The 25,892-nt window shown below is 38.9% G+C and overlaps 1 protein-coding gene across 8 annotated transcripts in view; it reads left to right on the forward strand.

The window, feature by feature from the left end:
• The first annotated feature begins 611 nt into the window (after positions 1 to 611).
• cobl (cordon-bleu WH2 repeat protein) overlaps positions 612 to 25,892 on the forward strand; it is a 54,966-nt gene continuing 29,685 nt past the window's right edge. For 3 of the 8 annotated variants that reach the window (XM_051075929.1, XM_018685071.2, XM_018685136.2), the window contains exons 1-8: positions 612 to 704; positions 970 to 1,105; positions 13,355 to 13,549; positions 16,309 to 16,519; positions 18,915 to 19,143; positions 20,673 to 20,717; positions 21,537 to 21,625; positions 21,939 to 22,010. In XM_051075929.1, the coding sequence (XP_050931886.1) occupies positions 1,077 to 1,105; positions 13,355 to 13,549; positions 16,309 to 16,519; positions 18,915 to 19,143; positions 20,673 to 20,717; positions 21,537 to 21,625; positions 21,939 to 22,010 (870 nt within the window). In that variant the 5' untranslated portion in view covers positions 612 to 704; positions 970 to 1,076. Of the gene's footprint in view, positions 705 to 969; positions 1,106 to 11,905; positions 12,112 to 13,354; positions 13,550 to 16,308; positions 16,520 to 18,914; positions 19,144 to 20,672; positions 20,718 to 21,536; positions 21,626 to 21,938; positions 22,011 to 25,892 lie in introns of those variants that run through there. The other 5 variants (XM_051075930.1, XM_018685145.2, XM_018685113.2 and 2 more) reach the window with 4 other exon arrangements.

Consider the following 25,892-nt stretch of genomic DNA (forward strand, 5'->3'; position numbering starts at 1 on the left):
ATCACTTAGTGTTCAGCTCTGGATCCTACTTGACTTTTATTTTAACAACGGACTGTTTGTTTGTATTTATCGCTCTACATTTGTGGTGTAGGCTACTTGTAAATTCGTGCCGTCGTTCTCCAGCTGGCGTTTACTGAATTCCCAATGAGGATGATTGACGTGAGATTTGCTGACGAAGGCGGGCTGGAGAGAGGTGCGTCAATGAGAAGGACGCAGCTCAAAAACACAGGAAACCGTTTACGATTGCTTTCGGAATAAAATTTGTCAAAGGGCGTGACAGAGACGTTTAAGCAGCCTGACTGCATGCTGTGCGCGTTGTGTATAAACATATGAAAGACTGAAAAAAAGAACTTTACAAGAAGACTTAATGCAATGTCTATGTGAGATGAAGTCTGTATCCTGTTTGACAAAATTCTTTCTTGCAGCTCTCACCCAATCAGACATGTTCTTTATAGATTTTAGATGTACCACAGACGTACGGTATAATGCCTTGGCAAAGATAGCAAAAGAGGCAAAAGTGGGAAACAAAAAGAAAACATTAAATACGATTTCGTTTATGCGCTCTTATTTTGAAGCGTCATACCGGAAGTCACATTTAATAATCCAAACGTCTTGACAATGCTCAGGGGAAAATCAGCCGGGGGGGGATACGAAGATTATATCAAGTGGATTTGACAAGTAACTCAGCCCATGAGAATGACTCTGTAAGTTTGTTTTGACTGAAGTAACTTTGACTTAATAATACTGAACATGTAGTGCCGTAGTTAGCCTTAGTGGACACTTTTTGCGGTCTTTGTGCCTCAGGTCACACCGGACTGTCATCTCTGCGCACTGTCACTTGTTGGACCTGTGATTAAAAAAAAGCAAAGCTGTTCTTTCCTTAACAAAATGAGGCCGTTTTATTGATTGAGACAGGTTAGAAAACTCGACGGCAGAAAATTAACTTAATGTCGATGTGCTAACTCACAGGTGGTATCATAATAATGGATACCCGTCGAGTTTAAGAGCAACAACGGATTTTGGGAACCCGGCTTGAGTACCGCTATCATCTGAAGTTGGATATCGTAATCACCGCAATGACTGAGTCCTCCAAACCGCCTTTAGGGTAAGTCCTTCAAGAACAATTACAAGCTCATTAAAGGACATAAACGTTTATATTCTTTCTTTGAGGGTTTATATAACTTCAAATTAACTTTCTAGAGCTTCTCATAAAGTCTGCGTAATTTAATGTTACATTTGTTGGCTTTCCACTACGTCTAGCATAAACATTCTTAACTTACTAATAGTGTGCAGTTCATCGACAATACTTATGGTGCCCAGTTCTCAAGTTTCCCCTGAATATACTGTTTTATCACGTATGACTTGACTGTAATATTTATAGGAAAGTGGTGCTTAGTTGTATCTGTAGTTGTGTGTTACTGCTGGTAGGGTTGACATTGTTTCTCTTGATATTATCATTGGGCAGAAAGTAAGTAGTAAAGTAACTGCAGAATCACTTGGTCTACACTGAGTTGCAGCATTATGTCTGCCCATTCAAAATGCTTATGAGCACCTACAGCAACACTTAAAAAGCATAGTCAGGACTGACAACAGAGAGAGTGTTCCAGCAGCCAGACCAGTTTGCTTACCATTTACCTATAGCCTTTTTGCCACACACACACACACACACACACACACACACACACACACACACACACACACACACACACACACACACACACACACACACACAGAGAGAGAGAGAGAGACAGTGAGTATGAACAGCTCTGGAGAAAATCATAATGCAACAGTGGTCGGTTGCTATAGGGGAGAAGGTGTCAAGACCTTTTGCTGGTGGAACAAAAGGTCCGCAACAACTGTGGGTGCTGCCCACAGTGTGCCTCTAATTGTGATGTGTGGGGCATGGCTGGCTGTTAACTGGACTTTGTATCTCCTTGGTGTTTTCAACACATCAGCTGAACCCATGTGTTGCTGCTAGTAGTATACGCCCTTTTCACAAGAGACATTTTGACATGTAAAAGGACAAGTGTAAACAGATTAATGATGGCTTAAATCTACTTAGCTGCTTCATTTTTGGGGTCCTGATACCTTGTTTGCAAGCTCACTTTCACACTGTTATTTTTTACTGGGGCACATGAATACAACTGAGCCATTTTATGACAAGTCAAAAATGTTTACTGTGAAAAAGACCTCCTGTCTGTACTAAAGGACAATAATATAGTAGGGTATGTATGATTTTTAAAATTAATCCAACTTCCTTATGGCATGCCGTGAAGATTGTATGGGGAAACATCACCTGATCACTTTGACAAATAATCCTGTATCACCACTTAAATTTGAATGCCAAAATATGCTACTGTTGAGAACAGAGTCCATACAATACTACTCATTCATGGCAGTTTTATGTCAGGGGCAGACTTTCACATGTCACTGTGGTACAGGTAAGGGTGTCTTTATGAGTAGCTCACTGACCCGGTATGACTCTGCATCAGCATAATTATGTGCTACCTGGGTTCTAATTATGGTGATAGCTATATATTAAAGAGCCAGATGCTGTTGATTTCATCAGTTCTGAGTGCAGCATTGTAATTATTGTTTAAAGATGAGGTTTCTGTGTCCTGATGTCATTGTAGAGGGCTCACGCCTTTTATCCATCATGCATTAGCTCTTCAGGAACCTCTAAACTGCTCAGTCTATACCATAGGTGTGTGCTAAAAGGCTCAACAGCAGTGTAGTTCAGATATATAGTATAAACATGGGTATTCTTCAATGGCAACATGAGTAGGTTGTGATAATGTTCGAAAGAGCGCTGATGAGGTGAATTAAGGTTCGGTCTATTTCCCTTCTGATCTTTCAAGCAAAGGTCCCTTTAACCAGATACTCTTAAATACAGTGATTTCAGACACTCAAGAGCTTTTTGGCCAAATTACAAAGTAGACTGGTCGCGGAGTCAGCTGGCAGTGGGACCACATGCCTTTTTATCCAGTCAGTGTGTGACATTTCTGTCCATATAAATTACCATGACGACTGCCTTTGTGTTGTGATCTCTCTTTCGTCATCACACAGGGAGTAGCTACTTTACTACATAGCCTGGTCCCTAGTGAAACACAGGTCATAAAACTACATGAACACACTCAACGCTAACACACACAGACACATACAGCATGGTTACTGAGCAGACAAATGAGAAAGGAAGAGACTGTTCTTTTTGAAGGAAGTGAAATTCGTTTGTACCTGGCCATTGAAATCTGAGCTGTGGGTGTATGAGTGTATGTGTGCGTGCATGTGTGTCAAGCCTGAGTGTGTACTTCAGGAGAAGTGGAAAAGTAGCCTGAATGAAGCCTTAGTTCTGCACTTTAAGCCTGTAATTAAGCATGGACACAAAAGGCAACTTTGCTCTCTTCCAGAGACTAAATGGACACTGACTTGTCACAGCACACTGAGATCAAAATAATTCACAATCTGGCCCAAAACATTGCACCACTTAATGTTACTTTTTATTATATATTTGTATCACTTTGATTGGCTCTGAATGTTTTTGTATGTAACTTGGTACATGTTAATTGCATTTAGACCATACTGAAGTCTGGATACACAACATTTATAATTAGCACACTGGTGTTTTCCTCTACATGTCTGGACCCAGTGTGTTTTTGTGTGTCTATAATTGTCTGCCTGTGTGCTTGTTTGTGTGTTGAGTGAGCTTTAGTCCAGAAGCTTCTGATTGAAGTGGTTTTGTCACATGTCTTGATTTTAGCATCCAGCCTCACAGAAGCAATAAGGGAGCAACAGACCAATATAAATAAACACGTGGAAGGATTAAGAGGGAGCTGCTCAAATAAATTCTTAGTTTACAGCATTCTTGAAGAACAGCTTTGACTTATATTTTTTGAATCTTCAAAGTGTCTTACGGTGCTGTAATAGGTTTAATAGACCTCTGTTTTCTGTCTGTCTCCTTCTGGAGACACAATCACGTGTGACGTCAAAACCTTGTGAATTTTACTTTGGTCACATGATTCAGTCCCCAGTGATAATGAACCTCCCACACCCTGGCTTTGGATGAACACATTTGTTGCCATTAATCACCACACAGGCTTAGAGCATTGCGTCTTACTGAATCTTGTCTTTAAGTGCCTGATGAAGTGCAAAGAAAAGAAAAAATAATCAAGCCTTACCAACCAGACCAACATCCTGATTTGTGCTGCCATCTGCCTCACTGTTGGTAGGTCAACATAATTCTTTTTGAATGCATCTGTTGTTTGTGATAGCCTTGTTTTCTTGTTTTCTGTTCAGTTTTTAAAACACACCCACAGGAAGATTGGGTTGACAGATTTTTACAGATAAATGCAGAATCTGTTTATCCCCAGCACACACCCAGAGATAATTATTGGCTACTGACTGTCCTGCTCAAGTGTGTGCAGACTGTGTGCAGTCATGAGCACTGTGTATGGAGGGCATCAGCACCAGTAACGAGCTGCAGTGTAAATTCTCATTCTCATTTGAAGCTGTGCCCACTGACTAAAATGTCAATCTCATCCTTTGCATAGTATCTGCCATGTGTATTTGTCAGTCCATAAACTTTCTTAAAATACTCTTAGATAGACTAGATATTATAAAACCATGTTATCCCTCAGTGCTGTGATTTTTTTTTCCCTGCTGGGGTCTCACACGATGAGAATTTTCTTTAGACAGATGCAGACACAACCTACACGCCCTTCCAAAAATCGTCTCTATTTAGAATTTTAAGGTTCATGTGGTCAGCCGCTAGCTCAGCACTGCTGACTAAAGGAGTTCCCTTTTTTTCTCCTTTTCTGAGCGGCTATACCATGTGTACTTTTAGCAAAGAGGATAATATTTTAGTGTTTGTGGTCACATCTGGATACTTAGGGTTATTTTTTTTATGAAGGGTTAAATTTAACTTCAACGAAATTTGAGATAGGCGAGAGAGAGAGAGTATTTACGGCTATGTGTTGTTGGCAGTGGTACAGTATGTAGCTGGTAATATCTGCATCCATTTCACAGACCATCGTGTTTTAAATAGATTGGGTGTGGATGCAGTGCTTCCACACTGCACTGGCTTGTTCTGTAAGGATAGATACTTGACCAAAGTACATACTGACTGAGCATATTAAAACACAAGCATACAGTATAACCTTTGCTCAATTTATGACTTTAATATGGCCTATAGTTGTTCAGCTTTGTTCTGTATATGTATGTATCTCAACTAAGTGCTGAAAATACTAATACTAAATACGCTCATTCATACTGTATGAGAACTCAGAATCTTTGCATGTCATTAACAATTACAGCAATGCCTATTGTGACTAATGTTCCAAGTAGGAGTTTATTATAAGGCCAGGAACAATTTAGCATATAATTAAAGGTTCCTTGGTCTCTGCACAATCAAAGCAGCACTGCCTCTCTGAATATATTTACTCCAAAGCCATGCCATGATACATCGGAAACATTTGAGACATCTAGACCGGCTGTATTTATAGACTGTTGTGCTCCTTAGGCACCACTACATTACCCAGCTTATTTGCCACTCTCTGCCCTGGTGAAAGAAAGCACTAGCAGATACCTCTACCAAAAAACTACTGCCTGTGTCAAGAATCTACAGTAGACTGTATCTGTCTGTATTACGCAGCTGTTATGGGCTGCTCAGATTTATTTCTGGAAGCCTTCTCTCATATGTTAGTCACTGTGGTATGTGGGTTTGTCAGGGAGGAGGACAGATGGACTGCATGTGTGTCCTTATAGATGGGACAGACTCCTCTAGCACCAACTGACATGCCATGTCAGTGCTATCACCTGATAAAGCAGAGGTGGTGGAGTGCACTTTCCCGCAAGGCACAAGTTGGGAATACTTTTGCACATTTGTAACACCACTGTTAGCTTCTGTTTCAATTACAGAGAAGAGAAAGTATAAACCTTTTGTGCCACCATGTCAGTAATTTTGCAACAGGTATTAGTATTTTAAGTAATTACCGAACCAGCTGAGACTATCAGCAGGGAGTGTTGTCTTTCTTTTGTTGTTATTTTCCTATTAACTGATGGTGTGGAAAAACAGCCTACTCTTTATTGTTTTTCTGCAAAATCTGGATTCAATAGCACAGACCTCATTAAAATATTATAGGCAAAATTTTCCTGTAGCTTTTCACTGATTTGTGTTATACTTTTTTTTTCCAAATCAAAGGGTCTTGGGGTGCCTATAAGCTGAGGCTGTCTGCTAAATGTAATGTAAGTGTTTTTCTTCTTGTCTCTCCAGCAGGAGCTCTCTCTAATTGAGCAAGCAGCTTAGGGAATAGAGAACAGACTAATTATTATTTCCTGCTGTTCTGCTTCTACATTCCATCTCTCCTTCCTTTCTTCTCTAATGTTGAACTCCACCCATCTACCCTTTTCTATTCCCTTTATTTTTGCTCTCCAGGCATATGGAGAGTATAGTTTTGTGCCACTTGAGATTCCCGCAGCGCCACACAAAAGCACACAAAATGTGGACCTGAAATGTATCAAGAACATTAGTAGTAGATCGCAACTGATAACCTTGGGCTGCAAAAGGAATGATCTCATCACCTGAGTGCTGAACTGCCTGATTTTACACTTAGCATTTTTTCTGGTTTTTGCATGGCTGCGTAGTGGGATACACAGGTGAAAACTATGGTCCCTTATTGGTGTCCTTCAGTAAATCCACCTCACTGGCTTGAGATAACCCAGAGGAAATAGGCTAGAAACAACTGAGATGTTAAGGAAAGGTCCGAATTACTTTTTGGCTTAGGTCCTCAGAAGCGTCAATCATATTTGGTCAAATAAATACTTAAACAGGAAGATAGATGTGTTTTTTTCCAGCTGTGCAGACAGTGTGGTAAGTTGGCTTCCTGCTCCTGTTTTTGGAAAAATATTGTTGTCTTGGAATATGTCTTGTTCCAAGACAAACTGTTTCAGCGTGCCTCTGTGTCAGTGGTCACAAGTGGACAAGATGACGGCATGTATCAGTAGAGGAGAGCAGAAGATATTAGAGAGGAGGAGAGGGTGGGTAGGGAGGGGTGCTGTTACAGTAAGTGGATTTCTTCTTCAGGCAGGTGTGAAATAGATACCCCTGGATCACTGGTTGCTGACTCTACCTGAGGTCACTGCAGTATATCTTGGATGTAAAAACTTTAAGTAACTGTAAAGGTTGTAAGCAACCTAATTGATCCCAATGAGTAACAATTCATTTAACACCTGAGGTATGGTGTTGTCTGTTCATTTCCCATGGGTTATTATCTTACTGTTACTCACTCTGCACTCCTGTGTAACAGATTGTACAGAGCTCTAACCTGGTTGTTTTAGAGAAGTTGTCACTTGATAATGAGGTAAACCAGGATATGTGCAACCTGATAAAGCATTTCAAGAGGAGAACATTCTTATTTTGAACGGTTAATTGGTTGAATGGATATAACACAGTAGGTGTAAGACAGTTCATATGCAGCAGGCAAACTCAAATGGAAAAACAGGTGTAATATGTTCCTTGAGCCTGGGTCTGTGACATTAGGCCACACACTATAGACTGAGGTAAACAGCACCACTGTATGGCATCAGTCATTGATTTTGAGTTTGTTGCTGTGTTAAAAATAAGACATTAGGTCAAAGTGCTATTGAATGATATCACTTTAGGTGCCATATTGATTTTTTATTGATTCTTGTGGAAAGGTTTTTGTCAAAATCTGACTCAGGAGATTAACAAATGTATCATTTCATGTTAATGTTGTGAATCAAATGTTGAGGAAAGTGGTTACATGTGTAACTTCATCATGCTTTCTTGTGTCCTTTACCATCCCTGACATTATACCATGCATGTATTCACACATGCAGGGGATGTGAATGCTAAAACCCAATTCATTTCAATGCTTTATTTGATTCATTTTGATGCTTGCACACCAAACAAATGAGAGATACATAATTGTGTTTTCTATATTAACTGCTACCATCTCCAAAATATCAAACTAACTTTTAATTTAAAAGTATATAGCAAAGGCAGAGAGTCAAACATAAACACATATTATTATATTATATATTATATTTTTTTACTTGGCTATAGTAGTAGGGTCAGCAGGAGGGCTGTAGTGAGAAATAATGAGAAAAAAAATTCTCTGTAGTGTAATTACACAGGGTCAGAATGGCATTATCACGGAGGCAGTTAACTTTGCAGTGGCATTGCAGTGAGATGGGGTTTTGCCTACATGGCTAGTAATATGAGCATCAAGACATATGCTGAATTAGACAGTTGTGTGCCTAGCAACTGCAAACAAATGCTTTACTGGGCTCATGTGTCTCTAATGCTTGCTTCTAAACAGAAAATCTTTCCTTGTCTTGTGTTGTTGTTCATTTCTGTTTATCTTTCCTTTCTCTGGGTCACTCACCCTTTGAGTGCACAGATCCAAAACCCACAGCTGCTACTAAACTAAGGTCTGCTCTCTTCCGCAGTCAAGTGGTGTAAATATAAGTTGCCATGGGGACACCATGACACCCAAGGGGTATGCTGGTTAGGTAGCAGGACAGAGTATGTGTGTGTGTTTAGAGTGTGAGGGGAGTGGCTGAGGTTCCAGGATGTGTATCATTCACACTGTGTCCAATGCACAACAGGAGGCAAAACCTCAAGTGTGCACACAGATGACTGTGGCACAGACAAGTGTGGCTTTGGCTGTGCATGTGTGACTACTTACATGTAAGTGGGTGGGTGAGTTCTTGAAGTGGCACTCATGCTTACCTTGTTGATGTTTGTACTCCTCGCTGATGTGTCTCCCAAATAATATATGATTTCAAGCTATGGTCATGACTTAAGTCCAGTTCAATATAACAGAACTGAGTTATATAATCTTTTTAAGATGGATTTATTTTGCTGTATTGCTTTGAATTCATTTCACTCTATGAGTTGCAAAGTAATTTACTTTTACAGTACTGTTATTAAACTTTGTATTGGACTGTTGAGTTCTGTGAGCTACTGTTGCCTATTTTATTCCCAAAGTAACTCTCATTGAGGAGAACTGAAAGATTACTTTCTAGAGACACTAACACATGCTTGTGTTTCCTCAGAATCATCTGATGCTGGCATTGTAGATGCTCAGTAGAGTTTCATGTGGCTAACCGAAATGTTTTAGGAATTCATACACTCCAACAACTGCTTTGATTACATAGCCCGACATCTGTTTGGCAGGACAGATTGGATGTGAAACACCAGGGTTTCCTTAGAAAAGGTTAGGCAGTGATGTGGCCTGTGTGTATGTGTGTTGATGACAGTCAGTCTTTGGTAAAGTCCTTTTTACTTGTCAAAGGGAAGGCCTTTCAGTACAGTTGAAGTCTTGCCTATAATGTTTCTCAAACAAACAATACAAGGGGTGACATTTATTTTTTACATTGATGTTTAATAAATGCCATAGAGTTTTGGTTTCATTCATTGTTTATATTCCCCGAATGCACAAGTGAGTCATAGTGAATATAGGTCAGTCAGCGCTTTGTTTTTGGCCAATTAATGTGCTCCATTCACAGTTGGTTGTCTTCATTAGAGGATAGTAACTCATTGTTTCAGTGAAACTATTGTATCACACTGATGAGATGTCCCTGACTGGGGACACATCTGGCTGTCTGTGTATTATAATGACTGTCTCTCTCACAGACTTATTGGCTTTATGAATTTTTCTGGGTCTGTCTGCTGTCTTAAATCATAGTTGTATTTACTCACTAATTCAGAGTGGGTCAGTCTGTCTGTTTCTGTTTCTCTGTCCTATTTGTCACCCCAAGACTTTGGGTCATTATGTTATGTGGCCATTGTTAGGTAGGCATCAATAGCAGACTGATGAAGGAAGCTGCTTATGAGATGGCAGAAAATGATGTTCAACTTAAAAACAAGGCACTTGTGAGTGGAATTTGTATTGGTGTGGACAGTGCTGACAGAGCATAAACTAATATATTCCGTTATTTTTATAAGACCTTCCAGAGTGGGAACTTAAACAGTGTTTCCATAGCTGAGATAAATACAGTCCCTGACAGTTACTTCTTTTCCCAGCAAAAAACTGAAGGTAGTCTCCAGTGTGTCTGATCAGTGTTATGTAATTTAACTTTGTAACAAACATAAGTAGTCTTGCTGTGACGTACATGGATTTGCCTTGCGCACCCACTGGGACTGTGTTTGCAGTGATCTGGCCAAACCTATAATTTGAAGTGCATTCAATTTGCTTTTATCCTGAAATCATTTGACACCTTTTCCATTTCTCTGTTGGACAGTTTTGAATTTGTCCAGATGATAATTTACTGCAGTGTTATTTCATTTTATTCAATGTTTACAGAGAGCTGTATCTTTGCATAGCACAACCGTACATGCACACAAACACAGTCATGCTTACATATCCGGGCATGATGTATCCTGAGTGGTGTGATCAGGAGTGAGTGTGGTTGTATTTGGGTCAGGGAGGAGGTAGCCTGCACACACGCTGACATGCAGACACTGAGACTAATCTGTTAAAGAGGCTAGCACAGTCAGACTCTTGGTTTTGTTTGCTTAATGTTTAATTAAATATTGGCATATGCAAATGATGGTTAAGTTAATTTTGCACTGTATTTGATTTAGGAAAAAAACACTTGGACAGGTCTGTTTGGGTTAAGACAGGGTCAAGCAGTCAGCCCACACACAATTACTGGCCAGACTGTGAGTCTGACTTAAAGAAACATCTGACGATTTTCCTGCTGGTCAGTTTATGCCATTAAGATTGACATTATAGACGCCTGAATCATGTAGATTATTACTCATCATTAACACTTTGGCACTCACAATGTTCAGTAATAGCTGGCAACCAGCAATATCTCATTATCATATTAAAGTTTTGTTTGAATTAGACTTTGATGATTTGTGTGTATGTTCCCACAAATTTGCCTACCAACAGGTTAGTCTATTAGTGGACTCCAATTGATGGTGTTCTCAACTTTGTTTTTGCCTTGCAGCTGTTCACATGTTGTCCTGGATGATGATGGTGTCACAGGCCACATGAGTCTACTGCACCTTGGGCAGCTTGAAATGACTGTCTCTGTTCAAAAGAAAAGCTAAGAGATTTAATAGAGGATAGTGAAAGAAATATATCCTTGTTAATGCTGTTTAGTCAAGTGAAAAGAACTGAGTGGTTCTGAAAGGCCCATTAGTAACCTTCTGAGTGTGTGTGTATGTGTGTGCTTGTATGTGTGTGAGCCCATTTGTAACTCAGTCCCTGTAGCAGTTCAGCACTTACTGCCTCCCTGTGCTGGAGCAAGGTTTCTTGCTTTTGGTTCCCCTGTTTCTCTTTTACTTGCTCACTCTTTCCCTCTCTGTTTACGCTAGCTCATTCTAACTCTGTGGGAGACGAGGCTTTTCCTAAAGGAGTCTTTGTGTGTCTGAGAGAGAGAGAGAGGGAAAGAGAGAGAGGGAGAGCAAAATGCTATGGTGAGACAAACAGCAAGCGAGAGGGAGAGAAGGATACTAGCTGACTGTGTTAAGCCTGGCTCGGGCCCAGTCCCACAGTTCCGCGGGGCCCAGTTACTTTTACTTTCAAAGATGCAGACTCAATAGAAAAATACAAAAATCTCACACACTTATGGGTCTCTGAGCCTCTCATGAAATCATTTTGTCTTCTTTATTCTGTTCATTTAGTTGGAACCCCTTGCCATTCATGATTAATGATGATCTGCACTATTATTAGACTAACTTGATTATGCTCAGTGCAGTAAAACCTTTGAGTATAGTCTGTCAGTCTCATGATGCATGCAATGAAAACTGTTCTCCACATTGCATAATGAGTCAATGACATTATGGGTCCTGTTGGTGAGAGTTAGTTGATATTCTATGTAGCTGTTAATGGTTAACTTGAGCCAGGTTAGAGTCCGCTCACTGTGCTATGTTCATGTGCATTCTTCCTTCCCTGAGCTGTCTTTGCCCTTACACTGGACAGGAGTACTTTGAAGGATACTAGATTTTACACCACTGGATTACACTATATGTGCACAAACATTCTCCATGAGAGAGGAGAATACTTGGAACTGGATTTCTAAACAGTCTGATATTAATCACTTTTGGAGCACTTAATCAACACAAGGACTGTTTTTGACGTGAGTGGGATGTTTTTCTTAAGTTATCTAAGGCTATTATTTGTGCTGTGAATACAGAGGGAGTGCATGCTGAAGCGTGTGGTATAGAAAAGCTATTTTTCATTGTTAGCAGAATGAAGTGTTTGATTTCTGCCTAATCAGCTGTGTCTGTCAGGTTAAGTACAGTTTATGTTAAACCCAGCTCAAACATGCTGATAGTGGCATCTCGTTGCTAGAGTGTCATTGACATCTGCCATATCTCCACCCATATGAGCTGTGGTTTGTATTCTTGCTTGTGGTTCTGAGCTAACCAAATCGCTTATGACCCCCTAAAAGTGATACTTCGCATAGTTTTGGGTGCTACAATGGTAAAATTTTATCAGATGGTTCCAACCACTTTTTTTAAAAGAAATGACTAGTGCAGAGTCAACACTAATATATAAGTTATGTTCCCACTTTAATGTTACTTTGTTGATTAAAATGTTATTGACTACATTGTCTGAGTATGTCTTTAAATAAACTTCCCAGGCATAAAATTTGATGAGGGATGTTGTTTGCTTAAGTAGGGCTGTTAATAATTTTCCTTTAGAAGGATTTTTGAAAGCAGACTTTGATTATGTGACACTGTTTTCTAAATGCAAGAGTAAGAATGCATGGGACTGATATAAGAGAAGGTGTTATTATAAATTATTAAATTATTATTCAGTGGCGTCTGAGGAGCAGATGGAATAAACAGCTGCTCAAGGCTGGCTCATCTTGACAACCAAAAGGATCATCTCAGCATATCTGTAGACTGTTATGTAATCTAAATGAAGAGCAAGGTTGTGTCACAAACAGAAACAGAGAGACAGAAAAAAAGTCATTGGTATTCAGGCAGCTCCTGAGGTGGTGGCAGTGGGTTTGTTGTTCATTAGGCTGTGGTGCTGTGTAACTAAGACTGAACTCAAGAAAAACAAAAATGACTCAGATGAAGCAGAATTATCAGCAGAATTTAACTGGTTTAAATAAGAATTAATAAAAGTGAGTCAGAATGTGAACACAGTGCATCAGATGGAAAATGCATGTTACTAAAGAAATGATGCATTGCGTATTTGACTGATGCGTGAATTGTAAATGTGATACTCAAGTACAACAGTTGAAATGAATGCCTGTTGTTCATCTGCTTTAGCACACTATACTTATAAATGGAAAACCTAGTAGGGTGAAGGAAACTACAACAAACAACTATTAATATTCCTTTTTGTATGTCTTTGCCATCATCCAGGAGGAGAATGAAGGCACGTGCCCCACCTCCACCGCAGGCCCCACAACCTGCTCCACGCCACATCTTCAGAAACACTGTACCTGATGGAGGAGGGACACCAGGCATGGACGCCAAGGAGAACATGCTTAGGCCCACTGTGGACTTGAAGCTTACTCTACCACAGGGATACCAGACATCTGTCACTGAGGATGGCAGGTGAGAGGACAGATGGCTATAACTCTCCCTTTTCAGTGTTTTTTGTTCTGTGTGCCTTGTTTTTACACAACATTTGACTATAAAATGCATCATAACCAAATTTCCAGCTTATAAATACTTTGTTGTGTGACTGCAAATTGTCCATCGAGTCAGTCTATTGTAGTTTATGCTTAGATGCACAGTATGAACAAACAGTATGAGACCTGTTTGTTGCTTCTGGGTCTGTATGGGTTGCTATGTCAGTGAGGCCCTGTCAAGGGGTCCCATTCCCAGTCTCAGCATAAGCTTTGTCCCAGAGAGTCGACAGATGAAGGCTGACTTGCTAATGCACTCTGTACCTAATTAGGTTCATGGATATAAAATCAGGGATTTATCCCCAGTACAGATCAACAAGGTGCTCTTTTGATAGTACCTAAGTGTCTCTTTTAAAAACTAAAGAGAAACTTTAGGCACCAAGTGTCTTTGTGATACTTCTCATTAGTGTGGAGTAAGTAGGTTTTTCATAGTATTAGAAATGACAAGGGAACTTGGTATTGTTTAGCATCCCTTATTTATCTGATATAAGACTATCATATTGTAGTCATCCATTAGCTGTCTCATTTCCTCATTCCATTATATGAAAGGAATGTATGACATTACATTTTAGCCTCAGATGTGCTGTGTTTACAGTTTACCTTCTGACACTGCTCAGTGACAACATCAGAACCCAATACTTTGATAGTTCATATGGTATTAGTTAAGATAAGGCTGAGGTGTCAAAAACACACTTATGTATCATAAATAGCTGATATTAAGCAGCACCGCCCCCAAATAATTAATTTATTATACGAAGAGAGACATTTAAACAGAGATAAGCTTACTTATCTGTAAGCTTACCTGTAAAAAAATAATGTAAAACTGTCAACAGTGTTTTATTCTCATTTCTAAAAATTTTGCAGCTTTCTTGGAGCATTGTAGGACTGGTGTTAATACTGCTGTTAATATGTTACAGATATGATTACAGCATTACACTTATACTTCAGCTTTTTAGGATAAAGTTTGCTTTGTGGGGCACTGCTGTAGACAAGTTTATCACCTTGTATGTGATTGATCAAAATTTTGCAATTGATGCTTTTAACTTTTTGGTACATTGTACACAAACTCATTCTTAAGGTAGCTACAAAATTAGATGATACATTATTTCCAATATATAATGCATATATTTTGATTAATACTATGACAGCGAGTCATTTTTATGACTCGAGGGTGGTGCATGGAATCAACGTCTGTATGATTTTACAGAGACTTACAGTGCTTGTAGGAGCTTTTCTTGCGTTCTATGTTGCGAATTGTCAGCCTGTCTTCTCTGCGGCTCCTCCACTCCGTGTGTGTGTCCGCAGAGACACACTTGAAACAGGAGGCGGGGAGAGAAACCCGAATGTAAATGATTTTTTTGATTTTTACATTTCTTTTCTTGGGATGGTGGGGTGGTCATGTTGGCAGGGTGGCCTGCCCGTTCCAGATTATCAAGGTTGCGCCTTGTTCAGTGATGAATTCCTCCTCAGCTTGAACTCTGCCTCCCGCTATGCTTGTTCTTGTTCTGAATGTGAGCTGCGAGCTGTGAGTGTATCACACACACACAGATATGTCATCAACAAGAACTTATTTATTTTACTCGTTATTATCGCAGGATGACTAATTCTTACCATGGGGTTATCGCAAATGATACTGTATCGCCCATCCCTAGTCCCCATGTGGGCTGGGGAGTTGAACAGGTTAAAATGTAACATCCTCTTAAGTAGTGACAAAATGAACAAAAAAAAAAAAAAAGAGAAGAGCATTATGCAGACTGTGTGTGTTGAGTGCAGCTTGTGGTTTTAGTTGTAGACTGTGTCCATTTGTTAGTGATTGTCAATGGTGTCCTTTGTAGTAGTATCTCTCTCAGTTCTGTCATCTGATCTGGCTGCTTCCAGAAAACACTGGACACTGCCTCTTGGTTTCTTTATCTGAGGATTGACAGGTAGTACTATAGGCCTCCTCATCAGCTTAAACCCCCACCCCCTACCCAGTGGACATAAGTAGTTTGTCTTACCACCAAGTACTCTGCAATTTGTCTATCATCATTTCTCTATGCCACTATGTTTTGTGTCATTGTCCTTTCATTATGGGTGGCTCTTTGCATCTGTCTATATAAACCACACAGAGTAAATCTACAGCAAGTGGCTTCTCTGCCTTGTGTTATTGACCTTGGGCCTTTTTTTTGTAATACTCCTGCATCTAATTCTCCTACATTTTCTATGCATTTTTCAAACAGCAGCTTGTCTAAAAGTGGTATTTGAGTTTTAGTCCTTCTATAAATATTACATTTTTCAGTCAATGTTAATATTAACAATAACTCAGTTATATCTAAAACAACTAATCTAGGTTGTACCTTACCACTTTAAAGCTGTGAAACTTTTTTTCATCAAGACAAATACAGCCTTTTGTCTTTTTTGATCATGTCCTTTGTGTATCAATTGGTCATTCCTTCTAAGAGTGTTAAGTGAGAGTATGTCTCTGGTTTGTTGTATGAAGTAATCACTCTTCTCGTTTCTGGGGCTATAGCTAGTTAGGCTTTGTAACCCTATCTTCTCCCTTTCCCCTCTGTCTTTCTAACTTGTTCCCTGTCTCTCCCCATGGCTCTTTCTTCCAAAATCCCTCCCTCCTTTCCTCCTTACTCCCCACCCTCTCTTTCACTTTCTCTCTCTCCTCCCTTCTATCTCTCTTTCTCCCTCTCTTAGTAAGGCGCTGATGGACCTGCTGGTTGAGCTGTGTAGCCGCTACCACCTGAACCCTGCACTGCACACCCTGGAGCTGTTGTCGCCTGAGGGCTACCCTCTGGGGTTCAAGCCCAACGCTCTGCTGGGCTCCCTCAACGTGGCCTGTGTCCTCATCAAAGAGAAAGTCTGGGAGGAGAAAGTGGTGCGCAGACCAGCACCTAAAGTGCCAGAGGTGGGTCACAGTAGAGCCTGATACTGTGATCTGGATGTTCTTTTTTGTCATGCATGCTTTGTATTTTGTGTTTTATATATGTCACATTGAATTTCATCATCAGCATATTTAAAACCTATTCAAACAAGGTTGAATATGCTTAGTTTGGATTATTGCATGTTTAAATTGCAGAGAGTTATTTTATATTTAAGCAAATTAGTGCACAGTGAGTAACACAAGACTGATGATAACATGAATTACAAAAAATATTGAAAAGCTACCCATGTTTTGCATGAAACAATGTTGGTTAATGTATCCCAGAATGTCAGAGCAAGAGCTTTTTTCTCAGTATAAAAAATGCCACAATCTGCATGAATTTTATGCATAGCACCTTACCCTGAAACATTACGTAATATTTGTCCCTTCCCTCTCTGCCTTTTACCTCTGACTGCTGGCAGAAAGCAAGGCCAGTGAAACCTATAAGGTCCCATGCTAAGGTAGGAAGCTGGTTAGGATCAAACTGGTCTAGCATGACATTGGAGTCAGTTCTTATGCAGTCTAAGTCTGCCTTTTCTGTCATTTCCAATATCTTTTATCTTATTCGCTTATTTTTAATACTGAGCATTAGACTCTTTGTCTCTACCTTTTTCTCTGCCTCTCCTCTGCTCTCCTCCTACAGTTTGAATATTTGATGAGTGCCTTACCTTTAGTTACCATGCATTATTTCTCTGCTCTTCTCAGGGCTCACTGGCTGCTCTCTCTCCCTTTGACCCCGCCTGGCGTCAGGCCAGAGACTGACACTATTTCAGACATTGCTGTCAGTCATCCTTCTCTGTTTTATCTGTCTGCTCATTGTACCACCAGTCTGAGAAGGAAAAAAAAAGAAAAGTTGATCAACTCTGCCCTAAATCGCCAGTTTGTTATTATTACTAATGTAGTCTAATAAAACAGTCCAAATCCTTCCCTCATGAGGGTTATACTGATTCATTTTTATTGGAACTGTTGTTTGTTTATTCAGCTTAATGGACCCTAATATTTAGTCTATCCCTGCTCATATGAACAGAGTGGACAAATACTCTCATGTTGCAGTAAGATGCAGTACATCCAAGGTCATCTTAACATTGTAAAATGTAACATGATTGATGATGGTTCATTTAAGAGAAATTAAACACATGTAAGCCTTGTATCCAGCTAAGTGACACACATTTGAAATTCAACTTTAGCCTCAAGCAATAGCAGCACGGTACCTTTTACTGGTACATGAGGAATACAAGCTAATCAGAAATAGAAACCATGACAGAGTGGCAGTAGTCTGAATTAGGATTTCACTGATATTTAACTCCTTAGTGGGATATTTCTGTAATCTAATGAGTGTCAACCTTTTGAAGACTCCTAAAAACCACATCTTCTCACAGTCGGAGTAAGCATCTTACCTAATGGTTCTTGATTTTGATGAATTGCTACTTCTGCCATTGTTTATTATGATGTTGACTCCATCTGTCATCTGTCTGATTGTCTGGCGTATGCAGTATCAACAGTCTACACCCTAACTACTGGCCAGACTGGCTGAAAATTTTGTTACACGCAATTAATAGAAAACTCCTAAGAGAGAACCTGTTGATTGTGGAGAAGCCATGATCATTTTGTAGTGCCAATCAACCAACATACTCTTTGCTGTGTTCCAAAGGGAACCAAACTGGCTATTCTTAATATATGACATATATGATTATTCTGTCATCTGTCAACAACAATGTTGACTGTGAAACTAATCAGCTGGAAAATTATTAGACCTTGGCAGACGTCTGTAGTCTGAGTGCATTCCAGTATTTCAAGCACTGTTCCCTGAAGTGATATATAACTTTGAATGCCACTTCATTTGACATAAAAAACCATTCAGGAGCTACCGACTGGAGCCATTTTATGAATTCTTCAGCCTCTTGACTCCTGAGTGCGGTGTGTGTTTTCATAGAGGCTGTCACGAACCACTTTGTGATAAAGCTCTCTGTACAGAGTGGCACTGTCTGTCTGTTCTCCATTGCCAAGCACTATGTAGTGGTGTCGGATTTACTAGCTAACTACACACATACATCCAAGATTGTCTAATCTTAAGTTACTTATTACTCAGTTGTCTTCATGTGTTAGGATGTTTTTTCTCTCTCTGTGCTCTTCTCCTGCCCGCATATTTTAGATGTCACATGTTTTCAGTTCATTTAGTCCTATTTAGTCTGGTCTTTGGTTATTATTTATACTTTATTTATAAATATTATGATTGTTGTCATTGAAATCCCTGTTCTGTGACTACAGAATGGGAAGATTTCTCCAATGGCCACAACAGTGTGCCCTCATCAGCTTTTTCTCTCATCCAGTTGTTAAACTTTTTCTAATTTTTTGTGTCATTCTCCCCTCTCTGTATCAGAAAACAGTGCGTTTGATGGTGAACTACCACGGTAGCCAGAAGGCAGTGGTACGGGTCAACCCATTGGTACCACTCCAGGCTCTGACACCGGTCATCTGTGACAAGTGTGAGTTTGACCCTGCACATGTCCTGCTCCTGAAGGACAGCATCAGTCGCCACGAGTTACCACTGGACAAATCTCTAACAGAGCTGGGGATCAAGGAGCTCTACGTACACGATCAGAGTCTAGGTAAACATGATTTTGTTAAAGTAATTTTCTGTTTCTTTACATTCACTTTTAGATTACTCAACATAAATTGTATACTGGAAATTTTTAAACCATGAAATCATTTTCAGCATGTATAGATTAGAAATGAATGTAAAAAAAAACTAATTGTGTTTTAAATAAAATCCTGTTGTCGCATTCAGTTAGATAATATATAATAGAGGCCAACTTAGGTTTATTCTCAGTAGTGGCTAATATTGATAAGCTTATTAAAGCAGATAAAAGATGTCCCCATAGATACTGAACTCTACCTTGAGCCTTGACTTGTCCAGCTATTGTGTCGTAGTATCTGCTGTTGGCTTGCAAATTAATATAATCTCCAAAGCAATAAGCATATGCTATTTGTGAATTCTGATGTCTTTGTAACAATGCTTAATTTATACAAATAGATATATTGTATACATATTGAGTAAAATTGGGGCAAAATACATCCTACATTCATAAATTTTATCTATACTACAAATGTAATGATGTAATGAAAAGTAGATTAAGGAAAATGTTGCAACGTAAGTAAAGTAACAGAAGTAGCACAGAACACAGAATTATTCATTTTCCGTCACATGAGCTTCTGTTTAGGTAAATGGGCATTAATGTGGTGGCTGGGCTGAGACTGATCCTGAATCTGCTACAGTTTATAGCATGCTGCCCTGTGGCTGCCCTCTGATGTTTTTGTGGATGAGTACAGGAGGACAGAGAATTTTCTTGTAGGGAACAAACGTTTAACATCACCCCTTGCCTTAAAACAAGTATCAAAGACATCAGTAAAGAGAGTAAAAGACATTTTAAGCCTTAACATTAAGCAGAGGAAAGTATGGATCTCATGTAAACCCAGCATGTAGCAGCTCATTGAAATGCTTCCAGTGCAGTGAGCCACAAAACCAGCATTACATTGTATTCTGCAGCACAGTGTGACCAGCATGTACATATTTATTGACATAAAGTTATATGCTGTCAGAATCAATATTGGTTTAACCAGCAGCAGCTATGACAAAACATAAACAGAAATAAGAACTTGTGTTGTGTTTCTGACAATATGTTCAACTAAATTAACCTCAGTAAGGACAATTTATCCCTGAGGGCACAATAAATAGGCAATGTAATCCTTTATCTTGTAGGAAGTTGAATTATGGTCTAAGATCTGGAGTTATGGTTCATTACCATGGTAACAGTCCACACCCATTGATATTTATAGATATTGTTCTTATCATGGAGTGTGACCTGAGAAGAAAGGCTTGTGGTTTATGGTCATGAAGCATTTAAGCAGTAACAGTTACAACATTATATCAATTTTATGGTCAGATACTGTTGTACAATGATTATATTTTGATATTTATATTCTGCATTATGAAGGACATGTAGCAGAAAAATCTACAAATTATTAATTGTTGTAAGCTAAATGTGTTTCTCTCTCTGGTTAAATGCTACCAGCAGTGTTGTGGCACAAAATGCAAATGTAACAAATTAATCAGTTCCTACCTTGTCATGTTTTCCAGTTCTCCAGCCTAAAATGGCTTCTGCCCCTGTTCTTAACTACTCAGGTATTAGTCACAATGAGTCTTGTCTGTCTTAGTGTTGCTGGTTCCATTTCAATCCATGAAGCCATTTAACCCAATGTCCTACTGCTTGCTCATTAACTGTGCTTTTTTAGTGCTTTGGACATGTATATTTGCATGGATTTAGTCATCTGTTCTGAGAGAAATAAAAAGTTAGTTTAATGTCATTGTTCTTGTAGTACTTGTGCTAACATCATCAATAACCTTCAATTTATTTTGTAAATTTTATTATTAACTTACCTTGCCTCTGCTTTTTTTTTTGGAATCCAACTAACTAACACAGTAGTGTAGCTCTGTGATTTATTTCCCTGTCCTGTCCTCAAGTCAATAGTGTTATCTTGACACATTCTTACTCACTGCTTTGTAGACTGTGAAGGTTAGATAGAGGTGGGCCTGGAGAAAAATAACGCTATAGCACCCTCTGCTGAGTAAAATCAGTAGATTACTGTATTCAGTTCTTTGTAAATGTAAACAGGTTGAGTATTTAGGCCACTCCAAGATGCTCTGAAATGACCAATAGAATTGTTTATTTCTGTTTATCAAGTAAAGCAACTAAATTGGATTTGATTAGAATCAAACTATTTGGTTTACATGTAAGAGTACTGTAAATTTACAGTATTTGCTGTCATGACAAAATAATTGTGAATTTTGTTGTTAACCTTATTTATCTGTGCATGCAGGGATAATTTGTGTCTCATGTCTAATGAATTCCTTATAAACTGTTTCTCAGTATGGCTCAGTAAGGTGCTGACACTGTTATGTCCAATGCCACCCCCCTCCTACTCCTCTTTTTTCTTTTTGAAGACTCCATTTGCTCCAGTACCACCAGTTTAGCCAGAGCAGAGAAAAAAGGCCTCCTGGGTATCTTCCAGTTCAGCAGGAGGAAATCCAAGGTAAGATTCCAAGTAGCTGTTGCTTTTTTTTGGCAGTATGTTGTACAAACTTATACTGGTAATTTATTCACAATATTACTTCAGAAACAATTCATACATATCAAGATTAATGTCATCTTATCTGTCCACAAATTTTAGCAGTGACATTTTTGAAATTTGAAGTGCCATGAGAAATATGAGGTTGTGTAATCATTGACAAACTAACCTTGAGCAGTGCATGCCATTCACACTTACTCAAATTGATAGCTGAGGCAGGCTAAATGCATGGCTGAACACTTAAATGCTGCATGTTAGCTGTGCCTTCCGTTTACAGACAGAGGCAACATCTGTGGACATGGATGACTGTGATGCTAAAGTAATCCAAAATACTGACACACAATCCAATGTAAGTATTACTAACAAATCTGAAAATGTCCAGAGGTAATAAATGAAATCAATGTGGGATTTTGTTTTATTGTAATCTCTCATTAACTTATCTCTGAAGCATTCCAATCCTGTATTATGGGTGGACAGAATAACAGGAACACTTGTGCAGTACGCTAGAAACCAGTAAGAACAGCACAGACTACAAACAAACCTCAAACATTACTATAGGGTTGCTACTGTTGCAACAAAAAATAGACAAGCTGCTCAAAGGCAGACTTATTGTTATCATTAATATTAGCTTTCATCACATGGTTTGGTGGCTCCTGTTGTTAAGTCCATTCCCTGTACAATTATTGCATGGCTGCTGATAATCTGATATAGCATTCATTTTGACCTATGATATAGACAGTTACCCTGTGTAGACCAGAGTTCATAATTCATAACACATTCTAATGAAACACTAAAAATGGTACATGAGAAACGATTGTGGATTATTGAGAAATGTTGATTGGTTGTGTCAGGTCACATGCTGGCTGATAATGGCAATGTCACCAAAGTCTATCACTTTAGTGAATAATACTACGTTACCTGGCTGGCCAGTTAATTTTTACTGCATACCAGTCACGAAGCAGGGAATTGGCTTCACAACCATTTTTTGCTGCAGTTTAAATGTGCAGGCAGTTGAGAATTTTGGTGGTAAAATAAATCTGCAACATTTATAAAAAGTCAATCACTAAAAGTGGTAATACACCCCCTTTCCAAATCAATCAAGCAATGAATCATCTGTTTGTTTCTGGCTGCTTTTGCCTCAGAAATCCCAATCTCAATGCTGTGATAAAGGCAGAGTAAAATACCTGTTTTTTCTAATAAATAGGCAGGATTTGTTACTTACTGAGCTAGTAGAAGTTATGTCAACTGACAGTTATTTTTGAATCCTCTTAAGTTTCTCCATTTTCAGACTGGCCATAGAGGCTACCAGAACAAATCCTGGTGGGTCGAGAGACCATAAAAAACATCCATAAAGCCAGGGATAAAATTCTGTCTCACCAGTGCTCTCTCCATCCTGTCTGAGGTTCTCTCTTGTTTTACTACCATTTCTATCATTGCCTCCTCCGACAGCAGGGCTCTTTTTATTTTGCTGGGTAAAGTTTCCACAGTTACTGCAGTTGTTCCACCCAATGCCATATCTACTGCCTGGGAAATACTAGCGATAGCTACCAGGAAAACAAAAGTACTGACCTTTTTCTGTTTTAGTTGCACAGTGGTAGGCACACTTTCTACTCTGTGCCATAAATTGATCCTTAATTTTTCTGTGAAAATTTACACCATGTTGTTTCTACTGGTGTCTTTACTCTTTAAGTTTTTTCTGTTGTCATTAAGTTATTTTTACCTAGCACATTTTATAGAATGAGTTAATTGTTAATGCTTAATCATTACATTGGTTGCAAATAGCCAATAAGTGGTAGGACAAGGAAGACAAGAAATTATTATATTAGTATATATTATATTATATATTATTATTATATTATTATTCACATAAACATCATGTTACTTGCCTATGAGGCTCACACAGCTTCCCCTGATATCTGTTGTCTTGTGCAACTATTCATTTCCAAGAATGTCCATAACATAGGTGGCGGCCGCAAAGTTAGTATGACCTACAGAGTCACAGGGACCACCCTTTATAGGATATATATGAAAATTTTCCTTTAAGCTCAGGGGCATTTTCATAGAGCAGGTCCTCATTGCTCATGTACAGTTGATTGTTGAGTTGTTGTCATATGTGCTGATGTCCTCCAGAGGGCAGAAACTGTTTCCAGAAAGTTAGTCAGCAGTCTGTAAGTGTGCTGCTTTTCACAGGTTGATATATATATATATATATATATATGTGTGTGTGTGTGTGTGTGTGTGTGTGTGTGTGTGTATGAAGAATGATTCTACAAATCAACATAGAAGTTTTTATTTCAACATGCAACCACTCCAGTGTATGTGCATGGAGTGCAACCATGTTAAACCAGACGTACATTTAGATGCTGCATTAAGCTGCTCTCTATCTTTTATATCCATAACTCAATCATGTTAACTTGATTTTGAAGCCATGAACCTCTGCTGAGCAGCAGTCATCTGTGGCTCACCTCAGATCAATATGGCATTAGAGTGTATTAGCTGGAATAACACTGCCTGGCTCACTCTGGTTCACTTCGCTGTTCTGTGAAGCACAATGCCTCTGGTTCAGCTCCTCCACCCTTTACCTCTTTGTTCTCTGTGTTGTTCAATCATTGTCACAATTATATCCTCTTCTTCCAGTACTAAACCATACTTGTGGTCTTCCTTATTCTCTTTGTGTTTTTTATATCTTAAATGTCTTCATTAGATGCTTCTGACATATCCTTCTTCAAATATTTATTTTGGGTTTGAAAAAAATAGCAACAGTGAAGAAAAACAGGGAAGTGAAAATGAAAAACAAAACATGGCAGCAGAGCATGAATTAAACATTAAATCTAATATAGACAGAGTACTTGGTATTTACTTTGATGTGAAAGTTTAGAATTTATTGAAAACTGAAATTTATCTACAACAGTAAGAGCTAAGTGATATTTATTCATATTGCTGTTTGTCAGCCACATTGATCTTTCCAGTGGGCTTTAAACCAGCTGGGCTTTTTCTCTCTGATATGATTGTTTCTCAGTAAGGGACTGTTATCAGACCTCACACATGCATTTGTGCACGTAAGCGAACACACACACACACACACACACACACACACACACACACACACACACACATAGACATACAGTGTTATCAGCCTGAAGGCATCAGATTACCCTACCTTGGCTACATTAGCACTAAAAGCCCAGCCTCTTATCTCTAATTGTTCATTAGGGGCTAATCTACTGTGTGTGCGTGTATCTGTGTGTGTGGTCTTAAAACACTTAACATGGCCTGAGAGCATCATGTAATAGGGCAGTGCTAATTCTGTAGCAAATGCAAAGAAAATAGGGACATTTGTGCTTATTCCTCTTTTTAGATTTTAAATATTATCAAAGCCCACATTTATTTCAGAGCAGCAAATCGCCCCTTATCAGAGTGGCAGACATTTGGCCCCACATTAGGCTTAGGAAGGACATCCTATCCTATTTGCCAACCTCCTTATTACAGCAATAAAATGCAGTTAGAGAGGCAACAATTTGGGAGCCTCACAACTGTGAAATCATTCTTCAGACCTTAAAGCTCCAATACCACTTACAGAAGTAATTTTCCTGTCTCATGAACCAAAAGCTGTACCTAAGTATCTTCCAAATTAATATTGCAGTCTACACATACTCACATTTAATGTATACTCAAGCAATTTTAAAATATTTGATTCAGATACAGTGCTACATCAGTCACAACCTTAACAGTTATAACCTCTTTGATAAAAGCAGGTGAGCTTTTACCTGTGTATGGGTCAGTACTCAGGTAGTACTCCTATTTATTTTGGTGATATATTTTTTAATATATCTTTGTATGTGTGTTTAAAGAGTAACTTAACATCCTATGGGAGTCTTGTTTTTAACTTCCAGTGGTTTAACTCTTGACCATGACATCACTGTTGGGTGTGGTAACAGGTACAAAAGTGCTCACTTTTGGCCACACCCTAGCAGCCACCCAGTCAACAGTGATCATGGGTGCAAAAACATTTTTGATAATTAGGATAGCTAAACTTGTAGTTCTTCTAAATATATAGAAAACTGCAAGTTGATATTAATTTCTTTTCATGCTTCTCAATCCAGCCAAAGATTGATGTGTGTTTTATATTCTGAAAGGATCAGTAGTACTCCTTGAACAAAGTATGCGTAGGAGGATTCTCTTCCATGCTGAATAAGACAGTTTTTCAGTGTGATTAGCAGGGAGTGATTCT

The sequence above is a fragment of the Lates calcarifer genome, linkage group LG15 (assembly GCF_001640805.2).
Source record: "Lates calcarifer isolate ASB-BC8 linkage group LG15, TLL_Latcal_v3, whole genome shotgun sequence".
In the NCBI taxonomy this organism is placed as follows: Eukaryota; Metazoa; Chordata; class Actinopteri; family Centropomidae; genus Lates; species Lates calcarifer.